A 13429-nucleotide genomic window follows, 5' to 3' on the forward strand; every position below is an offset into this window, starting at 1 on the left:
GGCCTTGAACTCACAGAGATCCACCTGCCTCTGCATCCCAAGTGCTGGAATTAAAGGCATGTGCCACCATACCTGGCACAGAGAAACACAGAGAAACTCTGTCTTTCTGATGACTTTATAAGACACGACACCGACCAGATCCCATACCTGTCAGTAACCTTTGTTTTTCAGTGTGTGACATCTTGTTCCATACAAGGACCCTGCCAGCAAGTAGGTCATCACCAGATGTGGGTCGACGACCCAACCTGAAGCCTTTTGCTGTTTTCTTTTCTTTTTCCTTTTTCTTTACTTTTTACTTTTTTATTTTTATTTTTTAGTTTTTCAAGATAGTTTCTCTGTGTTATCTTGGCTGTCCTGGACTCTCTTTGTAGACCAGGCTGGCCTTGCCACAGCGATCTGCCTGCCTTTGCCCTGAGTGCTGGGATTACAGATGTGTGCACCACACATGGCTTTTCTTTTTTAATTGTTTTGTTCGTGGCATGTGTGTGCCTGCATGTTCATGCTCACCCATGCTCACATATATGGAGGCCATGGGAAGACATCCGGCCTCCTACTCTACCATTCTCCGTCTTCCTTTCGTGATAGAATCTCTCACCAAACCTGAAACTCAACTTTCTGCGAGGCTGGCTGGCCACTCCCTATCTCTGTCCCCCAGTGCTGGGGTTACAGGAACACAGGGCCCACACCTGGATTTATGTGGGTGCTGGGGCCCAAACTCAGGTGCTTATGTTTACCCAGCAAGCACTGTTACCCAGTGAGCCATCCTTCCAGTCACAGTAGGTTGTTTCCTCTTTCTTGTTTGGTTATTTATAGGCAGAGAAGCTTCCCAGCATGCCTTTGGTGCATCTCAACCATAAGGAAACATAAGGCTCGAGCTCAGAGGCCTTCTACCTATTCGGTACAAGTTCCATGTGAAAAGCACAAGCTCCACTGGTGTGCGTGAGCAAGCGTGGTGCCAGTGGGCAGGCAGGGGAGCTGAGCAGACAGCTGAGGTAAGCACCACCAGACTGGCATTGATGGAGATCTTTCTAGCACACTGAAAAGTTAGCCTAGCCCTTGCCTCTTACCTGCATATTTCCCCATCTCTGAGCAAGACTGATACTGGGGAAATAGAGGCCACTAACACACTTATCATCACTTACTTATCAAATACCGTCATTTTGTCATACTGGCTTCAGACTTATTCACTGACTCGTCTATTTACTTCTTGAGACAGGGTCTCAGCCTATAGCCCTGGCTGGCCTGGAACTCACTGTGTAGACCAGGCCAGCAGAGAGCCACCTGCCTCTGCTTTTCTGGTGCTGGGATTAAAGGCATGCCCTACCACCACCCGGCTTTGGCTTCAGAGTTTTATACTACAAAATAAATAAAAAACTGTTGGCCGTTAAGTATCTTATGTTCACCTTTGACCTTTGACCTGATCTGGTCCCATTCCTCTTCACAAGTTTCCACCCACACATCAATAAATCACCACTACGATACCCCAGCTGTCTTTATTCGTGCACGGAGGGCCGTGGTTCCATTCCCCGTGCTGTGCAGTACACAGCTACCAAGGGCTATTCCACAGACCCCTGCGAGTCGGGCCAGCGCAGCCCTGCCCTCCACACACTGCTTCCAGCCGCATGGTGACGCACTGCAGATGATGCGTTCACCCCAGCACACAGCTTCCACCATGTGAACATGTCCTGTTTTATTTACCTGTTTCCTTAGTGGATGGCAGTTAGACATTGTCCACAGTGTGCCAGTGGACGCCCCTGTTTCTCTTTACTCTGAGTTGACTTTTAAATAACCATCTTACTGCTCAAAGTAAGAAAAGGATACTCAGTAAAAGTTAAAATATTTATTAGTAGGAACGATACCAGTGGGTTAAGATCAAAAGCAGTTGATACAAATGAGCGCAGAGGGGACGCTTGACCATAGGACAGCGTATAAGACAAGAAGGTCCTAGGTGGCTGCGGACGGGATCTTCTAGGTGCAAAACCTGGGTCCAGCCCAAGTGGAAACCCTTTACAAAAACACCAGAAAGGGTGACAGTCCATGTGACGGCGTGACTGCTGGGTCACTCTGGGTGTCTGTCATAGCAACGGTGAAGAACAGGATCAGGTCCGAACACAGCCAGAAACCTTGGCAGGCCGATGGCTTCTTCCTCCCAGCCCTGAACACTGCAGAGCAGCAAGAACCCTACACAGACCACAGTCCTTGATGGCAGAGGAAACATTTCAATCCTTCAAACCTCTCTCAGGAAAGAGTGGGATTCCCACTGGGGCACACAGCCCTTACAGTTGGCCAGAATGCAGGCTAGTCTGCAAGGTGATGTCATATTCAGTCCTTAATGTACCACTTAAAAAAAAATGGCAAGTCGATTCTGTACCTGGGTAAAGCATTTGCACAACTCCACCGCTGTTCTTAGGGACTTCTGTTGAGAGAGAGTCCCTTTGACAGTGTGTGCCTTATAGACACAAGGTCGTGAGCCAAACACTGCCACTCTGAAATGGGTTACATAAAATCATATTTATACATGCACCAACCTGCCACATGTGAGAGAAAAGAAAATGGGAGTTGAGAAGGGAGTTTTGGGAACAATGATAATGACACAATATCCTACGTCAGGAGCAACTAATTTCTAGATCTTTCCATACCTTTTTATGGTTTAGGGTCAGTTGTTAAACCAGCCCAAAAAGAATGCCAAGTGTGGGCAGAGAAGCACCAGATGCCACAGTACTTGTCTGCAGAGAAGGCTCATGATGGTGTCAGCATTTATGTGCCCAAGTGCCACATTCTCTCTTTGCTCGTGGTGGTGACACATATACATACCTACCCTCTGTGTGTGGCTTTGATATCGATGGCAATGCAGTCTGGGAAAAGCATGGTTTTGTTCCCTCACGTGCTTCTCCAATAGACCCAGGGTGGCTCACGCTCACCGTCAGTGACGCCCAGACAGTTCAGCTGCTGCAAACCCAATCCAGCTTGGAAGTCTAGACAGATGGACAAATGCAAGCTCCCAGCAAGTTTCCCCCAAAAGGAAGGGGGGAGGGGGAGGGAGGAGGGAGAGGAGGGCGCTTAAAAATAAGCTTGATAGTACCTGGAAAGAGGTCACTTGAGCATCAACCCAATTATTTTTTGTTTCACCTGTAGTGAGTGCATTACTGCCTTTGCCAGCACGTAGAATGCTGCCCACCAGTGATGCTGGTGACACAGGACAGGAACTGAGAACCCTTGAGAAGGCCCTGGCATGACATACAGGTGCCATTTGCTGCTAACAGTGTTTGAGATGCCTGCTATGGGACACTGAGGGACACTCTTGAATCAAGACAAGGACTTGCTATCCCCCACATTCTAAAGTTCAATTGACTCTCAAACTGGGAGACGCAGGGAGACTATTACACATCCTGGAGTGGGCAGCCACCGGCTGTGACTGGAACCTGCTTGACAGCCTTTCTCTCCCAAGCTGACAAAGTGTAAAGTACGGCTTCTGATATCAGCTTCTGCGGGTCCAGAATTTTAAGGTGGTAGCATTCCTCTGCCTGGTGTGCTGTACCCCACGACTCGCTACTATTACTACAATTTGGATTCAAACATTGTCTGGTTAGTTTTTTCCCCCTTAGACGTGACACCGTGACAGAGTCTCCTAGTAAATGCTCGGTGAGCGTCCAGGACGCTGCCTCCATCCTCCATCCTCCATCCACTTACGTAGCAGCCGCTCCACTCTTTTAAACCCGGCCTCCCAACCCCAAGGTAATACATAAGGCTCTAGTCTGATTTGATTGGTTTACAGACAACGATACCGTAGAAAAATGTTCATGGATGGAATGAAAAGGGACACAGATGGCAGTTTCTAACGCAACCTATGTCTCTTTCACAGAAGATCAATCCTCAGTTTGAGTGGTGGTGCAGCTATGTGTGTCTGACTTCCTTCAGAAGATTAATAAAGGCTTATTTCCAAAGCCAGCTTAAAAGCCAACTGACCACGCTGCTTTTCTGCCTTTTGTGAACTGGCCAGAAAGGAAGACCTGGCCCCGGGCTCTGACGAGGGCACAAAGGAGATCAGAGGAGAACAGCACTGTGAGGTTTGTGGACAAATCTAAACCTTTTCTAATATTTCTTTAACAGAAAAAAAAAAAATGGCAACTAAACCTATTACCTAGCAAGTATAAGCCCTGCTGGTGCCTTTCCTAAATCGAAGGCCACGTCGTGGTGGTATGGTGAGCTTTCCAGAATCTCTTTTCAGGGAACTTCCCTGTCCAGCATCCTGCAGGTCTCCAGGGTAGAAAGCTGCTCGCCTCCCAGCAAACAGAGTCAGCCCGGAGGGTGGGGTCCTTCTGTGCACTGGACGCCATCAGAAAGGGCTCTGGCTTCTTTACGCTCTGTGTGCCACGGCCCTCGGCTCAGCAGCACCGCCGGCTGGACTGCAGGCTCTGGTTCCCAAGCTTGATGCCGCCACTGTTTCCATTTTCATGGGGGTCCAAGGGTGGGATCTGGCGGCCTATGGGGGGGGGAAGGGAAGCCAAAATTGAAGTTCTCTTATTTTATTTTTAGTTCTTTGTCTTTGTTTTTCGAGAAAGAGTTTCTCTGTGTAGCCTTGGCTGTCCTGGACTCGCTTTGTAAACCAGGCTGGCCTCAAACTCACAGCAATCCACCTGCCTCGGCCTCCCCTGCCCCTCTCAAGTGTTAGGACTAAAGGCATGCGCCACCATGCTTGGCTTGAGGTTCTCTTATTTTATTTATTTATTTATTTATTTATTTATTTATTTATTTATTTATTTATTACATGCAGTGTTCTGCCTCCATATACACCTGTATATCAGAAGAGGACAATAGATCTCTTTATAGATGGTTGTGAGCCACCATGTGGTTTCTGGGAATTGAACTCTGGACCCCTGGAAGAACAGACAGTGCTCTTAACCGCTGAGCCATCTCTCCAACCCTGGTTCTCTTATTTTAAAAAGTCAGCCTAGACTCACGACAGCCAAGGCCACAGAGAAACCCTGTCTCGAAAAAAAAAAAAAAAAGAAAAAAGAAAAAATGTCAGCCTGTTCAGGTACAAAAAATTGGGGGAGGAGCTAGTTCCTTCCTCCTTTCCTTTTCTTTTTTCTTTTTCCTTTTTTTTTTTTTTTCCTCCCTTTTTGGTTTTTTGAGACAGGGTTTCACTGTGTAGTCTTGGCTGTCCTAGACTCACTCTGTAGACTAGGCTGGCCTCGAACTCACAGCGATCCACCTGCCTCTGCCTCCCAAGTGCTGGGATTAAAGGTGCGCACCACCTGCCCAGGGCTGTTTTTCTAAGACAGAAAACTCTGTAAACAGCATGCTTAGACAGCCTTACTACTGTCAATGATTCACCATTGGTCCCTCTCAGCAAGTCTTGCAATGGCCACTGTCACCACCATTTTCTGTGACTTCACTGAAGGCCAAGCCAAAACCAAGTGGTGGTTCTTATTATAACCTACATCTGGACTTTCCAATGAATCCTCAACCCTGTGTTCTGCAAATAGCACCCCCCCCCCCCTAGTTTTCTATTTGTCCTAAAAAAAAAAAAAAAAAAGCATGGAACACTAGCTCTAGCTCTAAAATGGAAGATTCAAGCAAACAACAAACAAAAAGCCCATGACTGATTAAAAGGGAGATTGTTTCCAAAGATTTTTGCTTTTGTTTTTGTCTTCAAGGCAAACCTGTGCTATCTGTTTGGATGGAGCCAGAAGGCCCGAGGCTGAAGGCCTTTGGCATGAGAATTGAGACTCGGGTTCAGAGGCTTTCCTGCACTGTGCACTGGGCGATGCGGATGTCGGGAAGCTCAGGCACAGAGAAGACAAATGCCTCTGGCTTTCGATCTAAGGAACAGGAGAAGCGAGCTCTGATACAGAGTGAACAAAGAGTTCCAGCAGTTTCCACGGCCACACCTGCCGTCCTGCACAGCCAACAAGCCGTACAGAGGCTGGAAGCTGCTCTCCAGAAGAACTCAGCAGAAACTCCCGCCTCAGCAGGAGAGGCAGCCTTGTACCTCCCTCTCCATGACATGCCCCGGACTCTAGTCACAACTGACGCTTGTTTGTTTTTTTAAATGCCAAGTCCTGGTGCTGTTCTGAGGATTTGCCCCAGCCACATCTGTCCAATAAAGTGCTGCCTGCTCCTCAGGCAGCTCATGCGTTCAGAGGACCAATGTGTCAAGTTACAGAGCCATTTAAACAAACACAGTTTTACAAGGGCTTTAGCTTCTGCATCTGAAGTTTTTAGATAAAACTACACTTGTGAATAGTACAGTACAGTTGACTTAAACGATAGAAGCTGCTCACTGAGGGGTATGGGGCACTAAAGTGATGTATACAGTGGAAGCCTGGAACTTCACGGGCACGCCAGGTAAGTGGGGTGTCCGTCTGGCCACACTCCTGTCCTCCCTCCTTTCCTGCTCTCACAACAGGCTCCAACACTATGTGCAGACACCATCTTCCCCCGAGTTTCAAACTGTTGGCAAGGTGTTCAAACCTGCTGTCAAACCTGGCGTCTCAGATGTGCCAGGTGCATCTGCCATTGAGAATGTCTGAAGCCTCGCTAGTGGGAACGAGACGCATTGGCCCTCCTGTTGTAGGCATAGAGCTGGGTGCTAGAGGTACCCACTGAAGTTCCCGCCTCCTGTGTCCAAGGACAAAGAATTGCACCAAGGACATAGAGTCAGTAATTGAAGCAGAGAGCATTTAGTAAGAAAGAGAAAGACACTCCCCGGATTGGGAGTGGGCTAGCAAGCTGGGAGAATGTGTGGGCTGAAAAGCACAGGGCCACCAGGCTCAGGACCCTTTACAGGTAATTCACATAGGCGCAGGCTTTTCTCCCACATGTAGAGAAACGTTTCCAGGCTTAAAAAAAAAAATACACACACACACACACACACACACACACACACACACACACACACACACACACAGGCGTGGTGGCGCACACCTTTAATCCCAGCACTCGAGAGGCGGAGGCAGGCAGATCATTGTGAGTTCAAGGCCAGCCTAGTCTACAAAGTGAGTCCAGAACAGTCAGAGCTGTTACACAGAGAAACTCTGTCTCAAAAAACCAAAACCAAAAAAAAAGAAGAAGAAGAAGAAGAAGAAGAAGAAGAAGAAGAAGAAGAAGAAGAAGAAGAAGAAGAAGAAAGAAAGAAAGAAAAATATTCAGCTACCCAGTTAATGAGCCCGCACCAGTTATATAAAGAGTATGTGAGACGGTATATACCGCATTGCTAACTTGCAAGGGGCTCAGGACAACGATGGGGATTCCCTGGGGCAGCAGGCGCTGGCCAGGGCTCAGTGGTCTTCGCATGGGGAAGAAATGCGCAGTGTCGTGGGCAGGAAGCATGGTTGATTCTCAAGGTTCAGTTAGGAGAATGGAACTCTATTTGTCCGGAGACCACTCCGCTTGGGAACATCACATAGGTCCAACTTCCACCAGTGAGAGGAGATGAAGTGCACCCACAGGAAGGTGGGACAGGGAAGAGCCAAGCCCGTCAGGAGCTAAGCAAACAGCACTGGAAACAAGCGCCGGTTCCCCAGCACCGTGCTCCGAGGCATTCAGAAGCTGTTGGGTAAATGTTTGCAAACAGAAGAATGGTTCTGGAAAGTGGGCATTCTGCACCAAGGAGATGCCCCGGAACATGGCTTACGGGATTTTCTTTACCTGGACACAGAACTGAGCTAAAAACACACAATGACATCTGCACAGGTTTGATGTGTCCTCCGGATGTTTCTACTCCTACAGAGTGTCCTCCAGACATGCCATCTCTATAGTAAGCTGTTCTTGAACACGAATCCTGGGCCAGTCTGTTTATTTTAACACAGTTTGAGTTGTGTAAGAGTCTCTTGGGGGGGGAAGTTAAGCCCCCACCCCCATCCCCAGTTTTCCTCAAAGCTGACAGTCCAAGAGACAAGCATGTTTAACAAACACTTCCTCAGGAATGTAAAATGTGGAAATAAATTCCAAACCTATGAGTTTGGCCCAGCTTGGCTGGGGCAGGCACCCTAACACACGCAGAGAATAGAGCCGTGTGCTTTCCTGCAGCTGCTCCGGCTAAGGCGCTCCAGCACCCACTCCCTGCGCAGCCCTGCCTCTCTGCAGCAGCTCTGTGGTCTGTCCCTTCTTTCTCTCCATCCCCCCATGGCTTGGCTCTCTTTCCGTCAGTGTCAAGTGTATCCAGAAGTTGCAATACGACTGTTTCTAATCTTAGCTCTCTGTACCATCCAGATTGGTTGGTTTGACCAAGTTTGCTAGAGTTTAGCGGGACTTAACCATTGATAACGCCCACACACCTCCACCCAGAGCTTCTGCTTTGGGGTGACGAGTCTTTGTGAAATACTGCAGTGGCTCCCACATGACCAGGGGTCACTCCTGGCAAATGTCCTCTGGTTGCCAGAACAGGGATGATACTAGAAAACCTTATTGGTTTGTTTTGGTTTTGAGACAGGGGGTTGGGGGGGGTCGGGGTAGGGAGTCTCTCTACATAGCCCTGATGGTCCTGGAACTCACTATGTAGACCAGGCTGTGGTCAAACTCACAGAGATCCCCCTGCCTCTACAGGAGCGCTGGGATCAAAGGTGTGCACCACCACCCCTGGTCCTCAGGAAACTTAGATTGTTAGGATAAAGAGTGTGATGTGAGGAGTTAGCTTGTAGGAGGCAGGTGGCACCCTTGGTAAGGAAGTACCCAGAACATTCCGGCCCAGGATCATGAGAAGAAGGGCAGTGAGAGCAGTAGGAAGGAAAGGGGGCAAAGGTGCCACGAGGAAACGCCATGCAAGACCTGACAACGGAATAGAGACGAGGATATGAAGGTAGTGACCCCCAAATCTGGAAGTTAAATGAATCTAGGGAGCACTGCAAATAAATAAAAATTAACCACGAAGCTCACCTCATTCAAACAGGTCATAACAATATCTAACATCTGGTTTACAAAAAAAAAAAAAAAAGGTTAGAAAAAAAACATCCAGGCCACCAAAGTCATGGCTGTGTTACAAAGAAGAGGGCAAAGGGGCTGCCATTGGCTGCCAAGCCAGTGACTGCAACAGCAATTGTAGGATTTAAAAGGAAATGACTTCAATAGAAAGACTTTTGCTATTAAAAAAAAAAAAAAAAAAAAGAGGAAAATTTCCCCACTTGTTCTCTTCTCAAAATTGACAAACTTTTTCTAAAACTTTTGGGGGGGGTTTACAAAGAAAATTGAGCAATTTCGCTCCCGCCCCCCACTGCCCACGTCTTGCATTAGTGTAAAACGCCAGCTCCAATTGATGAGCCAGTATTAACCTCCTATTGCTGGCTACAGCCCATTTGCATGGGGGTCTCTTTGTTATAGGTTCTGTGGACTTTGATAAATGTCTAACGACATGTCTCCATCGTTAAAGCATCAAATAGGTCATTTCACTGCCCTATTCCCTCCTTGTACAGGTTTTTGTTGTTGTTGTTGTTTTTGTCCAACTTGACACACGCTAAGGCCATCTGGGAAGAGCACTCTCACCTGAGGAAATGCCGCGTAAGACTGGCCTGCAGGCAAGCCTGTGGACATTCCTTTGATTGACTGATGTGGAAGAACGCTGACCGCTGTGGACAGTGCAGTCCCTCAGGAGGGGGTCCTGGGATGTATAAAAAAGAAAAGAGCAAGCTAGGAGGCGTAAGCCAATTAGTAGTGCTCCTCCGCGGTCTCTGCTGAATTTAAAAATTAGATTCAAAACATCAACACAGGAGAGTAACGTCCGAGGCCCCTTTAAAGCCATACAGGGTGAGGAGCAGCGGTTGGACATGCTGCGTGGTGCTGTGTTCATGAGGATTCAATGCACTTGTGTTCTGTAAGTTTTACACTTTCAATAATAAAATCATTTTCCAAAGCTGCCTGGAACACACAGTTACAAAGTAGCCACAGTTAGCAGCTTGACAGGCAACCTTACAAGAACGAGAATCTCGGAAGAATGTACTGTTTATTATCATATGTTATACGGTTTGATTATATGAAATTGGGATTTTATATAAACTACTCTACAGCATTTGTTTCACACACACACAAAATGAAATCATTAACAAAAGTCCCGTCCTTTTTTGTTTTTAAAGCACCCGTTTATATTAATGTACTATGATTTTAAAAAGCAAGCTATTTCTCCACTTTGGTGCAGTTTAGTCATTTCCTGTTTTCTGTGCCTGGATAATATTACCAGAAAACTGCTGTACAAAGTCAGGAGCCAGGGACAGCCCAGACTTAAATCTGAGAGCATGTGACTCCACGTACTGGCTACTCCATCACTTAGCCACGAGGCACAGCAAGTCACAAGATAGTGTCCGCATAGCAAAATACAGATGGGAGAGTGAACAGGATATCAGTGAGTTACCACACTTCTTAGTGGATCCAACAGTGACAAGGAACAGGAGGTCCATTTGAATCATTACTACAGTTGGTCCCTGAATCTGTCTGTTTCTCAGGTCTTGATTGACAGTTGGTTGAACTGCCCATCAAAGCCACCGTTAGCCTACAATGGCCATGTCTATCCTGAACACATATAGACTCTTTCTTGTCGTTATTCCCTATACAACACAGTAAACAACTGTTTATAGAGCATTGACTATGCTTGGGTATAAGTCATCTAGAGGCGGGGCATCTGGGCGGATGTGTGCTTACATAGAAATGCTACAGAATTTTAGAGAGGGGCTCAAGGCATCCTGGTGTCCTGGAGGGTCCTAACTAAACCCCCATAGACATGAGAGGCAACAACACTATGCTTTTTTACAACAGAGAATTCCTTAGCGCTGCTCAGGGTGAGTGCTTCCTTGATATCAGTGTCTTTACTGGCATTTGCTGAATTGACATTTTTGGTGGTAAAGGAGGGACTGTCCTTGCCTTTATCTTCATTCGATAGCTTGCTGGACTGTTACAAAAATTTCAGAGGTTTTGTTTTGCTTTCAAACTTCGTTAACACACTCCAAGTCAAGTAACTACCACGGAGTTACAAAACTCAGTGGCTGTACAATAGCCACCATGCTGTGCAGTGAGGATTGCAGAAGAAGACAATGATGCAATGACGCTTGCACCACTCTTCCTGTTTTCTAAGCCTTCCAAGCCAGCCTTGCTTTCATCTCTCACAGTATGGACTTTAAAACATGCACACCGGTAGCCAGTTAGGTGTTCATGAGCTTGAAAGGCCACCGAGGATGGACCCCGACCTTAAAGTCAGCAGTTCAGAAAGCCAGGAACTGAAACTGCTGTACTGTGTTTGCTGGTCAAAGGGCTAAAGTCTGAGTCATGGTATGTGGTCCTGGGTGGAGACACACCCTTCTGAGTGCCTTCTAAGAAGCTTCCAGTAGAGGACAAGGACACGCCAGGGTCCTCTCTCCTAAGAGTTAATTCAAATGGGTCTGTCAATCACCCGGCCAGCCTAAGCAGAAGCTGTTTATTCTAGAGGCTCAGAAACAGTATAAAACCTGCCTAAAATATAGATTGACACAGTCTTTTTAGCCACTCTCCACTCTGTTAAAATGCCCCATCTCACCATCTAGAGCGCCAGAGGGAGGCCAGAGAGGGATCCCGGTGACACAAACAAAACCAAAATATCTCTCATTTGTCCTTTTTAAAAAAATATTTATTATGTGTACAATATTCTGCCCACTACAGGAAGGCATTGGATCTCATTATAGATGGTCGTGAGCCACCATGTGGTTGCTGGGAATTGAACTCAGGACCTTTGGAAAAGCAGACAGTGCTCTTAACCTCAGAGCCATCTCTCCAGGCCCCCATCTCATTTGTTCTTAAACTAACATCAAATAACCCAAAACAAAGAAACTGCAGTCTAACACTCTCAAAGTCTCCAAGGTGTTTTTCAAGAGAAGATTTTAGCGTCAAAAGTGCCTGTGGAGGAAGAAGGATTTTATTTGGGTTCATGGATCCAGAAGGAGAAGCTGTTAGTGGTGGGAGAGGTGTGGCAGCAGGTGGGGGAGGTATGGCAGCAGGTGGGCAAGGTGTGGCAGCAGGTGGGCGAGGTGTGGCAGCAGGTGGGGGAGGTGTGGCAGCAGGTGGGGGAGGTGTGGCAGCAGGTGGGCAAGGTGTGGCAGCAGGTAGGGGAGGTGTGGCAGCAGGTGAGGGAGGTTGGCAGCAGGTGGGCAAGGTGTGGCAGCAGGTGGGGGAGGTGTGGCAGCAGGTGGGCAAGGTGTGGCAGCAGGTAGGGGAGGTGTGGCAGCAGGTGGGCAAGGTGTGGCAGCAGGTAGGGGAGGTGTGGCAGCAGGTGGGCAAGGTGTGGCAGCAGCTAGGGGAGGTGTGGCAGCAGGTGGCCGGAGCAAGAAGCCCAGACCACATCTTCAGCTGAGAACACAAAGCAGAGAGAATAAAAATGAAGTGGTGTGAAGCTACAAATTCTTTTTTGGGGTGGGGTGGGATGCGGGGTGTTTCGAGAGAGGGTTTTTCTGTGTATCCTTGGCTGTCCTGGACTCCCTTTGTAGACCAGGCTGGCCTCGAACTCACAGCGATCCGCCTGCCTCTGCCTCCCGAGTGCCGGGATTAAAGGCGTGCACCACCACTCCAGGCTCAAACTACAAATTCTTAAAACCCGCCTCCAGTGACGTATGTCCTCCGGCCAGCCTCCACCTCCTAAGGGTTCCAGAAGCTCCTCAAACAACATCACCAGCTGAGGGCCAAGTGGCCAAATACGTGAGCCTGCGGGGGAAACAGCATTGAGCTGTTTCCCAGCGGACTGTCCACTGAGCTCCAGTCTCCTCTATCCTAGATTCGCTGATTGTCCCAACTGGTTGAACATTGAACACAGCCTCGGCCAATGTTCCTTCTCCTGAGGAGGAGTGTCTTTGTAAACGCCAACTTGCTTTAAACATAAGTGGAACTTTCTATCGCACTGGGAATACCACATCCGATCCCCGTTACAAGCCTGCCTCCACAATTGCCATCTCCCGCTGCTGCCCGCGGCGGCACACATCCGTTTCCATTGCAGGGACTTAACTACTGTGGTCCCTGGCAAATGTGCCTCAGGCATGGCTACCGAGTTCTCCCTTCTCAGTTCTGGATTATCTTTTCCTTGGGGAGGCGTTCTTCACCCACCTAAAGTCCCTACCTGCCCTAGCCCTTCTGTTTCACCACAATGTTTAGCATGACGTCAAATTCATAACAGTGTACACCATGCAGTTTTTGAAAAAGTGAAAGGAGAGATTCTAGGCTTGTCCAATTTGTTGGTATTGCTCAAACTTGAGTCACCATAGAAAAGTAGTACATTTCTTGTGATCTAGGGAGCCCGTAGAGACGCTACTTGCTGGAACATTATGGGATACAGATGCGATCTGAATCCAAACTGTGAGTTGGCCCTACAGGGAAAAGGTGCTGCCACCAAAGACCTTATCACACACAGGCGCAGGCATTTAGAGAGCCATGGAGGGACAGAACACAGTCACATGTCAAAACGGTGAGAGAGACCACTAAC

At 47.9% G+C, this 13429-nt stretch overlaps 1 protein-coding gene across 7 annotated transcripts in view; it reads right to left on the reverse strand.

Annotated features, from left to right (window-relative positions):
• Positions 1 to 3797: 3797 nt before the first annotated feature.
• Rab31 (RAB31, member RAS oncogene family) overlaps positions 3798 to 13429 on the reverse strand; it is a 167563-nt gene continuing 157931 nt past the window's right edge. For all 7 annotated transcript variants that reach the window (XM_051154443.1, XM_051154444.1, XM_051154445.1 and 4 more), the window contains one exon: positions 3798 to 4483. In XM_051154443.1, the coding sequence (XP_051010400.1) occupies positions 4386 to 4483 (98 nt within the window). In that variant the 3' untranslated portion in view covers positions 3798 to 4385. The remainder of the gene's footprint in view (positions 4484 to 13429) is intronic.

The sequence above is a fragment of the Acomys russatus genome, chromosome 12 (assembly GCF_903995435.1).
Source record: "Acomys russatus chromosome 12, mAcoRus1.1, whole genome shotgun sequence".
Classification (NCBI taxonomy): Eukaryota; Metazoa; Chordata; class Mammalia; order Rodentia; family Muridae; genus Acomys; species Acomys russatus.